Here is a 12,692-nt window from a genome sequence, read left to right on the forward strand (position 1 = left end):
ACATGTGGGTAAACATTCACAACTTTAAACATTTTTGTATATCGTAACATCAGCATTATGATTTTAATTTTGATTTTACTTTGAAATTACTCTGCGTGCGACGTATTAAGTTCACGTCTGTTAGTTTGTTGTACGAAAATAGGATAACTATCATCGTCATCATCATTCCCTTTCCACACCTAATGGTGCATAGGGCACTGTATTGGTAAACCAATCGCAGCGTATTTTGATCATTTTGTGTTACATGAAGGTCAGATGATCAGTCTTACGCTTCAGATACCAGTCCAGCGACTATGAAATATTTTAGTGTGAAAACACCCTTATAAAATAAATATTTCAAATCAACCATGTCGGGAATCGAACCCGAGACCTCTTGCGTGGTAGGCAAACGCGCTGACTATTACACCACGAGGCCGACATATAACTATCACAACGTTATATTATTGGTTGATTTTGGCGAACTTTCTTTCATACATTTTCAAGAAATTTACAATTTATTGTTCTAATTTTTACCGTGCGTAATAAAACATGTTTTATATCAAATTTCCCGTAGGGCCGAACTTCCTCATTATTATTTTGAAGTACTTTGTTATTACACATGTATTTTTTACCCCACCCAACAGTGAGCAATTTTGTTTTTTTTTTTTTTTTGGGCCGTTTTCTTACATTTCACGGTTAAAAAAATCAATTGATTCGATGTTTGAATTCGATTATTTGCATGTCTCGAGTGCTTGTAGTTCGATTATCTAAATATTTCGATTATTCCATCATTACCTGCGTCCACCCCAGGGTTGCCAGATTGGATCACGCAGGGTTGCCCAACTGGATCAAGCGAAAATAGGTCGATTCAGAAAAATAAATCGGTAGATTCGGGTGGAGAGGAGCCCCCACCTCCTCTTTTGATTAAAATATTAATTAAATTAGATATATATTAAATAACTATAAACAACACGTCACGTGTTTTTTATTTTTTTATTTATTAAAAGCAGAAATTGGTCAATTCACCTTTTTTTCACTTTCAAAGCGTGGTTTGAAATTTTCTACTTTATATTATTACACATTTCATTTTTAAAACTTATTTTTCCTGTATACTTACCTTATTACACCATTTACCAACATACAGTACTTGTTTTCCGAAAATCTTTTACGAAATACTTTTAAACATATGTGAGGAACGCTCTTAACATAGTCAATGTACCAATTGAAATTATGTTTGATTAGTAATGTTTTTTAAAATTTATTAAAAATATAAGGTTAATAATTCTTTGTGTAGGTAGTTCTTATGTAATTTGTGTGCACATTTTACATATAGGATCACTGATGCAGTAATATTTTGTTTTGTATGTGTTTATGTATGTATTACTTGTGATTTGTTTTTGTTAATATTTCCAAAAGAAATAAAAAAACATGGCCTTGCTAAGTTTACTCTAAATTAATATTACAAGTAGGTACTTAACATTTTCGCACATTTCTAGTAATGGCAGCACAAAAAAGTAATTTACATAGACAAGAAAAAAATCTATGGCCTAGACGTTATAACATGTGTCAAACTTCACATATATATATATTTGCAAGATTGTCTAGTCTTCTCTGTTTTATCATTTATAAATATTTAAAAAATACATGTCTTGCAATATTCTAGTGAAAAAGAAAAATGTTTTTTTTCTACCCGGTTGAATTGTACATACTTATAATTAGGTAATGATATCTAATAATTCAGCTGGCAAGCTTAAAGCTTCCAAGAGCTCCAGAGACTTCAACATAGAAGCAGCTGAAGATCCTGAAAATAACCAGCCTGGACATTTGGAGGTCCGTAATCGACCAACCACGAACTCCAATGACAGTCGATCGCACCCTTCGTTGGTATTTTCCCAAAAAGATGGACGTGTTAAACCTCGTTCAAAAAATGCCAGTGATTTTCGGGAGTTCCGTGGTCAAACTAGCGAGAGGAGAGGAATTGGACGAGCACGTGGCGGATTTTCAGGAAAAAATGACCGCTATGTATCGGAAGGTTCTCACAGACGATTTCAAGAACCGTTGATCAAACACAGTATTGGTGATTCCAATACCAATGTTAGCTTCACCTATGCTAATCAAAAATACGAATCTGATTCTAAATCTAACTTCATTTACGCCTTACCCGAAGACACTAGAATCTCTAAACTTTTGCGAAGGTTATGCGGGGAAACTGATGTGGAGAAGTCTCTCCTTATCTGTTCTAAGTTGCAGGAAGCTCTCATGCTTCCTGACAATGTGAGATACATCAGAAGATCTTACGATATTTTAGCAGAATCATTATTGGAAGTTCTCTACGATGCACCTAGTACCGAAACTAAAATTCAAGTATCAGCATCTCTGGGCCGCATTGGATTTGTTATGGGCTCAGATTACAAGAAACACCAGGATTGGGTACTGGATAGATTCGCTTGCCAAAGAAATGAAGAAGTTAAAGCCATGCTAGTGTCATCCTTTTCCCATCTGTTTATATTAGATTCTGAAAAACCTTCCCTGGGTGACAATGTCCCTGCAGCGATGACTCAACTGCAGAGCATTATAGAGGCAACGGATTCCGCTAAAATATTCACTGTCGCCATCGAAGCTATCGTAGTACTCTCCAAATCTTATCCCGACGCTTTCGCCAAGCACTTCATCGATATGGTGGATATTCTAGTCGGCTGGCATGTGGACGCTGCTCAGTCCCGGAGAGTCAAGGAGTTTGCCCTCGCCACCTTGGGGGAGTTCAGCACTCACTGGAGGGCGGACTTGGGCTTCTCTGTCAAGTTGTTGGGACAGTTCCTCGAGGATATGTTGGCCTACGGGGAAGAGCTGGTCCAGTTGACGAGTGGGGATCCTAGTCAGCAGGAAGACCCATCAGCTAATCCCCAGGAGTGTGTACAAAGGATCACTTCATTTATTAATGTGTTTAACACGGTGACAAAGAGTTTGGGTGAAATGTTAAACCCTAATATATCTCCCTCTTTAACATGGACATTCTTGAGTGAGTCCTTTATTAAAATGATCTGCACCTACCTATCTACCCTTAAATTATACTTTAACGATGAACTGATCGTAGCTGGGAATGAGTGTGCTTACCTTTTTTTGACTCACTTGCAGACAAAAGTCTCTTCGAATTTCTCTTTACTGTATGAACTTATTGACTTACAACTGCATTCTTGTTCCCCGAGAACAGACGAAGCCATAATATCTTTATTAAATTTGATCAGAAAAACCATCAAGGAAATTTCGGGAAACTTGCCAATAGAATTCATTAAAACTGTTATCGGACCAGAATCAACTTTATTGAAACTTCGGAGTTCGCACAATCAAGTAATAAGAGAAGCGGTGGTTTCGGTTTACCAGTATTTATTGAATTTGAAAAATATACCGTTACTGCAAGATGCTTATAAATATGTTCTGAAGGATTTGGAGACGTCGTACAAAGTCGTGGTTCCTGATATTGAGATTTTATTGGCGAGTGACCCTAGTACCGTGACAGTGTATACCAACTCTGATGTAGAACTTCTTATTCTGTTTAACCTACGCTGTCTTACAGATATCGCTAATGCTAGTAATTCCATAATAGGAATGTGGGCTCTTCAGCCTAGTATTTTAGAGCTATTGGCTGTGAAGCTAAAGCCTTATGACCAGAAACTTGCCTTTGAGAATCCACTTGTGCAATATTCTGTGATATACTTGCTGTACTCGCATTGTAAGAAGAATAACAACTTTGTCGCTTCTAGTGATTTAATATCGTACGGTCAACCGAGGTCCAATGTCTGTGATATGTTTGGATTATCTAATATATCCTTGGGAGAAGTATCCAATATTAGCCCAACATCGGGACATTTTGGGGTTATAGTAACCTTGTTCAATAAACTTTTCAAATGTAAATTGCAAACAGATATTGTTATATTATTATTAATTTGGACAAATGACATTCTCACCCAACTCCAAAATTTTTTTCCAAATGGTTTGAACTCTAAATTGATAGTGGAATTAATTTTAAATATTATTGAAACTGGCTTTTCTATCAATGAAAGAGTGGTGGAAGGAGTAGCGCAGAATATGAGTACATTAATGACTCAATCCAATGCGCTTTTACATTACAATATACTTGTAAGACTCGGTGAATTGTGTTTGATCCATTTAGATAACAACAAAGATTCTATCAGGGAACAATTTTCGACCATTGTCTCATTTATTCCTTGGGACATTATTATATTGGACTTGATTCGGTCATCCGATGTCAAAACTGAAAAGTATCGAGCCTCGAAATCGTTAAAGTTGGATAAGACAAACATTATTAGCACTCAAAAAGAACATTTAATGAGAGATGCGTGCGGGCAAATGTCTACTCAACAATTTAAGAAATTTATGAGTTATTTATTAAACGCTGTTTCTTATAAAGACGGTTGGCTGCCTGATGCACTCGTGAATTGTTGGCCTCTGAAAAATGAAGATGGTAATGATGCTCACGTTTCCTTTTTTAGGCAATGTGCCCAAAATTTTTCTTCGGTCCTGAGTATGTGGGCTACCTGGGAAGCTGCCCGTCTATGCATCTCTCATAAACTAAGAACTCCTATCGGGAAACCGCAAGAAACATTTACTCATATTGAAACTGCTATCAAGCAGCTGGCTAGAAAGTTGACTTACACTTCTACACACTCTGCGGAAATTGGCCTCGCTAGGAAAAATCCTGTTGATGAATTAAGACGTAGCAGGCTATTGATTGAATTTTTAGAATGTTTAGAAAAAGCCATTCATAATGCTGCTGAAGGTTGTGCCACAGTAATGCTGCCAGTGATTCCATCAGTAAGAACCTTCTTCCACACTAACAGTTCTACTTGCCGGGAGTGGTTGAGCCGCGTCCGTCCTGCCGCGCTGGTAGTGGGTCTTCACGCCGGTCATGCCTCCGCTGTGGTGCGTCACGCTCACTGTCTCCTCTTGGCTTCTGCTTCTAATAACTCTACTCCCGCTCTGTCTGTCGACGTGCTCGCATATTGCATTTCCTTGGCTAGAGCTCTCCTTCAACTTAAGGAACCCGAGGCTTTAACTGGCTTGTATACGTGGATTAAGAAAACCTACAGAGTTAAACTCCCTTGGTTAAAAGCGGCGGCTGAACAGAGTGCTAAGAGATTTGAGTCTGCGATAGAAAACTATTGTAATATTTATTTTAAAAAACCCATTGAAAATAATTTACCTGGTGCCGAATTATCTTCAAATGTAGATAATCATCGTGTTTTAGATGATGTAGAAAAACAATTTATTGATGATCAGGTTAAAGAATGTTACAAAAATATTAGATGTTGGTCTGACCTGAAGAATTGGATCGATCGAGAAAGCACCGAATCGTCAGATTTGAAAAATGATTCTATTGAGATATCTTGTCTAAATAAGTTTGCTAGCGAAGAAGTGATCTTTCCCGAAGAATTTTGTGATTGGGATAAATGGATAAATAATAATCACGGAATTAAACAGGAATGGTCTTGTTATAATTTATTAGATAAATCTGAATCCAGACTTAAAAATGCTGCTTTCAATATATTGCTTCACCCTGATTGTTTACCAATTGCAACCAACACTATTGAAGAAAACTTTAGTATTCTACAATTGAGTTTACACGAGTTGTCGAGGAATTTGCCGTGTGAATTGTTGTCCAATATACATATATTACACTATGCCGCTACTGGATTAAAACGCATGCTGATTGACGGAAAATTGATAATGAATCCTTTTACCACACTTTTGAATCAAACAACTTTAAAGAATATTGATCCATCCATATTAAGTAAAGTAATGTGGTGGTCTGATTATTTTACCAAGATCAGTTCTTCGGAAATGGAAGTTAACCTACTTGAGTGTATGAGACTGGATTTAGTGAAATCCAGCCGTAAACATGGCAATGTGAACACTTCAAGAAGAGATTTAGTGAAATATTTTTCTACCCTAAAAAACCAAAGCTTGTCTAATGTGACAATTAAGAATTTAGAAGATGTTTATGATATATTTGTGCGGTCAACCAATTCATATGATATGAACATGTGGTCCTTGAATAATGTCACAGCTATTATGGAAACGTCCAAACTACTTTATTTACAAGAAGACACCAGAGAGATGGCTATCAATTTATGTGCGAGTTCTTCTCTCGGAGTATCCCAGAGGCTTACATTAGCAGAACATACTTATGAATTCAGGGAAAAAGGAACTCGAATGCTTTTAACTCTTTCTAAATGGGTTCAAAATGAAAATGATAAGTTGCTCATTAATAATTTGAATTCTCCTTTGACTAAACTCGTGACAGCATTACCGGAAATCGGTCTTGTAAATAATAATGTTTCCGCAAATGTCATTCCAATATCCGATTCTGCAGTTGGAAAATTACTTCAGTTTAGTGTTAATCAATGTCCCGGATTAGCAAAAGCTTGGTTTACATTCGGTTCTTGGTGCTTCCGGTGGGGAAGAAAAATGGTGGAGTACAGTTCTAACATCGGAGGGCAACTGACAGAAAATGATAAACTACAAATTCAGAGTGTCATGTTGCTCGGTAGTTCAGAAGACTTTGAAACTATTTGTGAAATATTATCCAAAACTCGAGTAACTTGTGATGATGAAGATATCGATTGGAATGAAATCAATACTTCCGAAATGATTGAAAGCCAACTTAGAAGTGTAACTTCACTACGAAATGCATATCCCGAGCACCTTGTTTTGCTAGTTGATATCTGGAGACAAGCTCAAAAACGAGTGTTTTCATACTACGAGCTTTCTGCTGATGCGTATTTCAAATTTTTGGAGTTGAGTTCAGCCAGTGAAAATGTAAATCACAATGGTGAATGCGCCATAGTTACTGCAACATTACGACTTTTGAGATTAATAGTGAAACATGCGATGGAATTACAGAATGTTTTAGAATCGGGACTAGCCAATACTCCCACTCACCCTTGGAAGGTTATAATTCCACAACTGTTTTCCAGATTGAATCATCCTGAAAATTATGTAAGACGAAGAGTGTCAGAGTTACTTTGCCGTTTAGCGGAAGATACTCCACATTTGATCACTTTCCCTGCTGTTGTTGGAGCTGTAGAAAATGAAAAACTTAACCTTGCTGATATCAGTTTTCCGAAATCCATTTTCATTGATGCTGAAAATATTGAAATTTGTACTGGTGATACTGTAGACAACAGTGATGCTGAAAGTGAGAAAGATAACGATTTAAATTCTTGTTTTATGGACATGGTAGATACCTTGTCCAAACAAGCGCCCGAAACAATACTTCAAGTTCAAATATTAGTAAAGGAATTAAGAAGAATCAATCTTCTATGGGATGAGCTATGGCTGGGAACACTTGCCCAACATCACTCGGAAATAACTCGACGCCTAGCCCAATTGGACATGGAAATACTCAAAGTCAAAAATAATTCAACTCTTCAATCGGAAGAAAAGGAAAAATTGATTAGTGAAAAACATCGTATCATTCTAAAACCTATTCTGTTTGTCCTGGAGCAGTTAGTGGATATAACATCGGCAACACCGGAAACTCCGCACGAACAGAATTTTCAAGACAAGTTTTTAGAATCCATAACTGGTATGTTGGAAAAATTGAGAAATCCTACTGATCCTGACAAGCCCCAAGAATCTTGGTTACCGATTAAAGAACTACAAATAAAACTACAGCAAAAGTCAAGTAAGAGATCGTCGTACGTGCTGAAAATGTCAGATATAAGCCCCACATTATCCAAGATGAATCACACAGTAATATCGATGCCCGGTGTCCATACATCCTCCAACGTCCGGGTGACAATTTTGTCCATCAACAATACAGTCGCAATCTTACCAACCAAGACCAAGCCTAAAAAGCTTATTTTTCACGGGTCAGATGGGAAAACCTACACTTACTTGTTCAAGGGACTGGAAGACCTTCACCTGGATGAGAGAATTATGCAATTTCTATCTATCACGAATACAATGCTGGCTCATGATAAAGAAGACAACCGGGATCAGACTTACAGAGCGCGGCATTACTCGGTAATTCCCCTGGGCCCTCGCTCCGGTCTCATCAGCTGGGTGGACAACCTCACTCCCCTGTTTGCCCTGTATAAGCGTTGGCAGCAACGGGAAGCTGTAACTATGTCAGCTAAGAACAATAAATTTGTAACAGTTCTCAGACCTTCGGAACTGTTTTATAATAAATTGACTCCTCTATTGAACGCCGCCGGTGTTAACATAGAAAACAGGAAAGAATGGCCTGTCGCAGTCTTGAAAAAAGTTCTCGTTGAATTAATGGCAGAAACACCCAAGGACTTGTTGGCTAAGGAGTTGTGGTGTGGTAGTGTCACTCCGGGACAGTGGTGGCGTACAGTGCGGCAATACAGTTTCTCTGTGGCAGTTATGAGCACCATTGGCTACATCATCGGACTGGGGGACCGCCATCTTGATAATGTTCTAGTGGACCTAAGTACCGGTGAATTAGTTCATATAGATTACAATGTTTGTTTCGAGAAGGGAAAGACTCTTCGTGTGCCCGAGAAAGTGCCATTCCGGATGACACCGAACCTGGAGCATGCCTTGGGAGTCACCGGAGTAGAGGTATGTCAATTTTATATTTTCCGTTTCTACTGAATTTGTTTCATTCAAGTTATAAAGTTCAAAACTGTACAATTCAACGAAATAACCTTTAAAACAAATATTTGCACTTGTGTGTTGAAATAATATTAATTACTTTTAGAATGAACTGAATTATTATTTACGTCTTATTTCTATAGGTTCACAGCCTATTATATTTTATAGTTTTTTACTGTTGGTAATAAAATATAACTTTCTATTAAAACCTATAACCATGATATCAGTGTCAAACGTGACCACTTTCTATAATTTGATTTTTAAAAGCTAGAAATAAAATGACAGAAAATATAATTTTTAGTTTAATGTATCTACTTAGGTTATGTAAATAATATATATTAAGCCTTATCTGGTTGATTGTCTGCCTCGTGGTGTAGTGATTAACTTGTTGGTCAACCAAGTATAAGGTCGATGGTCTGATTTCCGATTGGATCAAAGTAAAATATAATTTTCACTGCTTATTTAAGTAGCAAATGCTTTAATAAGACTGATGCTTCCTTTAGATTGATGGTCTTACCTTTATTTAACTATGATATGCTGCAGTCGGTGTATCAATACAGTGCTGTATGCACCATTAGATGTGGATAAGGAAATTATGATTGCATTCAGCATTTTTTTACAATAAGATTATTCAAAGATTAAGTAAATTGATAAATTATGTTATGAACTTTTACTATTTATGAGGAAGTTCAGTGCTATGGGAAATTGGATATGAAAAGTGTTTTTTTACACGCGGTAAAAATTGGAGCATTTAATTATAGTGCAAAGTTTCTTAAAAACGTAAAAAAAATTTATGAAAATCAACTACATTAAGAGCTCTCAAGAATTAACCAATGATAGTGATATGATAGATTTCCGGTTTCCGGGAAGCCAACTCACTAATTAGCAAAACTCTCTGACTAGAACTTGTGATGTCACGGGCGGAGTAATTACAAAAATTAAAATATACATTGAGCTGATACTACGATACGTAAAAATAAAAAAAAATAATGTTGACTTAGTTTGATAGTCTATTAAGAAATAAAAGGAATCTTAAAAACAACTGAACTTCCTCATTGCAATTTGCAATATGCCTCTACAAATATTCTAAGCAAAATAAACTTTGAGATTTCATTTATTATTTACTACTACTACCATCACGCCATTTCCCCGTAGGGGTAGGCAGAGAGAATGGACCGCCACACACGTCTATCCTGGCATACATTCCTAGCTTCTTCCACATTCATAAATCTTGTCATACATGCCCTTCGGTTCTGTCTGCTTTTGACATGACCAGACTAAAGATGTTGGTTTATCTGATCATGCCACGTCTTCCTTGGTTGTCCTCGTCTCACGTTGCCGTTCATTTTCGCCATATATACTTGTTTCACCATTCTTTCGTCGTCCATTCGTTCTACGTGACCAAACCATCTCAGAGACCCTTTCTTAATCTTATCAATAATACTTGACTCAGATTTAGATTTATTATTTATCTTTAATTTAAATCTGAAAATAGTACAAAAATATGATAATAATTTTACATGTGTTCTAATAATAACATGTAGTTATTATTTTATAACTTTTTTAACAGGAAAATTTTGGTTTAAATCTTGAAACTTCTTTCTTCACAAGTTTACTGAATATTTATGCTTTTTCTCACTTCATGTTGTTTTTTTACTGCCTTTTGTAAAATTGAATTTTTTACTTTAGTTTACGGTAGTCTAATCTTTTTTTTTCTCTAACATTGTTTTTCTTTTTCCAAAACTTATTTTTTTAAATTTATTTAAAAATTTTGTACACAAATATGATGGTGGTTCATATCTTATACAGAAAAGTTATTTATTTTCTTTATTATTTCTTATAATGATATCTTTCATATATAAATGGAGCGAAAGATACCTAGGTAGATATTATGCTTAGTAATAAAATGCTAGTCATATATCATATCGCTGTCCCAGTTCCACGTGGAAACAAGTCTGAAATTGTCATATTTGAGTTAGACATTGATTCAAGTCGAAAAGCCGATATTCTTCCAATGCCACTCAGAAAAAACTAAATAAAGGCTGTATTCTCTTTATAAATAGAATTTTTCTTTCGTTTAAACTTATATATTCCACATAGAAACATTTCGACATGTTTCTGTGTGGAAATTAGAATGCTGAGTGATAAATGTATCTTTGTTCTATTCCATAGAGCAACAAGTCTGAAATAATAATATTCACCTATTTTATTTCAATGTTTTTGATGAATTTGATCATTATTTTAAATGGTATTTGTTACAAGTACATTCATTTAACATTTTGACATTAATTATATTAATAAAAAATATATATTTTTACAATGGGAGGTGATCTCTTATTATTTGAATTTTATAAAAATTATACTTGGGGACAAATTAATTACTGGATTATACCCATGCTGGTCTAATAACAACATTATTGATATCTCAACAGAGAAGCTCTGGAAATAAATATGGGTTATCAAGGCATTTATAGGGCTTCTTACTAGAATAATAATACCAACCGTGATTACCTTATAATAGCTATGTGAATACGTCACAATGTTGTAATTAAAATATCTAACTATACCATCACGCCTCACGCCCCATGACTTCCTTGCGGGATAGGTAGAGAGGAGTGATGACAAAAATTATTACTCAAACCCATATTTATTTTAAGCCATGTTTTGAGTGTAAGGAATAGAAGAGCATGTATAAGGAACAGCATGAATGTGAGGGAACCCAGGCCCAGGGGAGGGATGAATATCAGGATAGAAGTGAGTGGCTCTCACTCCTCTAATTTTTTATTAATATAATTAATTTCAAAATGTTAAATGAATGTACTTGTAACAAATACCATTTAAAATAATGATCAAATTCATCAAAAACATTGAAATAAAATAGGCGAATATTATTATTTCAGACTTGTTGCTCTATGGAATAGAACAAAGATACATTTATCACCCACTATTCTAATTTCCACACAGAAACATGTAAAAAAAAGACCAAAAAAACTAAAAAATGTATTAAAAAAAAAAAATGAGTAAATGCATTTCTAGGACAAATTTAAAAGGTATTAAATGAAAAAAATATACAAAATCGATTTTTTTATACAATAATATTGGAATGACAAAATGTTTCAACACTTTGACTGGCTATATCTCTTTTGCACCAATTTCTAGTTTCCCTATAGAACTGAGGCAGCGATATACATATATGCTTTCCTAATTTTATTTTTCGCACTGTATTTGTGTTATTGTTGTAAATTTATTTCACGTGCACAGATACATGTGCAGCTGAGGAGTTCATTATTCTTATATTCAATAAACAACAAGGATTCATTCGTTCAAAAATGTATCCACGCAAAACAGTGTTCGCAATGAGCGAAGACGCAAACCATTTAATGGAACTCGGTAATTTCGGAAGCTTCTCAAAGATGGCAGTATTGAATTCATTCTCATTCCAAATTGTAACACAAAACAATAATAATATAACATATTTATCGGTCAAATACTTTGAAATAAATAAAACTCGTATTTTTTCTAATTACACTTTTTAATTAATTGTTACGATAAGGTTAATGAAAAATCTTATATTCTTTAGGTCTTCTAACGAGTTATAAAACTTAAAATTATTTAACATTTTTTTTTGTGTGGGTACTTATAAGTACAACTTATATAAATATATGTATATTGTTTAACTAGCTTCGTATGTATGTATGCACATAATTAGATTAGCAATAAAAAAGTTTTTTTTTCTCTTCATATCCATAGAAGTTTTAACTTGTGCGGGTACCTAAGTTTTTTAAGTATACTCAATAATGTTTAATCTTAAGAGGAAACGCGTTCTGACATTTCTTCATACACACGTATTCCCGTATTTTCTCTCTGGATTATGGCACTAGAGCAGTGATTTTTTTACACACTAGATATTTACCATTGGCGTGTCCCTTTTGTTTCGTTTTTATAAAAATAGTTTATTATGAGAACTAGAAACATCCAAACCCGTAAAAAGCAAAGTTGTATCTGTTGTCTTCGGGCGCACGGTATACATATACAAGTAACTATTTTGAAAAACGAAAAATTTATTGATACTA

The 12,692-nt window shown here is 35.1% G+C and overlaps 1 protein-coding gene across 1 annotated transcript in view; it reads left to right on the plus strand.

The window, feature by feature from the left end:
• The first annotated feature begins 1,535 nt into the window (after positions 1-1,535).
• nonC (serine/threonine-protein kinase Smg1) overlaps positions 1,536-12,692 on the plus strand; it is a 241,624-nt gene continuing 230,467 nt past the window's right edge. The window contains exon 1 of the mRNA XM_088226792.1: positions 1,536-8,586. Within this exon, the coding sequence (XP_088082918.1) occupies positions 1,702-8,586 (6,885 nt within the window). The 5' untranslated portion in view covers positions 1,536-1,701. The remainder of the gene's footprint in view (positions 8,587-12,692) is intronic.

The sequence above is a fragment of the Micrasema longulum genome, unplaced genomic scaffold, assembly GCF_059751315.1.
Source record: "Micrasema longulum isolate JH-2025_06_02 unplaced genomic scaffold, ASM5975131v1 h1tg000040l, whole genome shotgun sequence".
Taxonomy (NCBI): Eukaryota; Metazoa; Arthropoda; class Insecta; order Trichoptera; family Brachycentridae; genus Micrasema; species Micrasema longulum.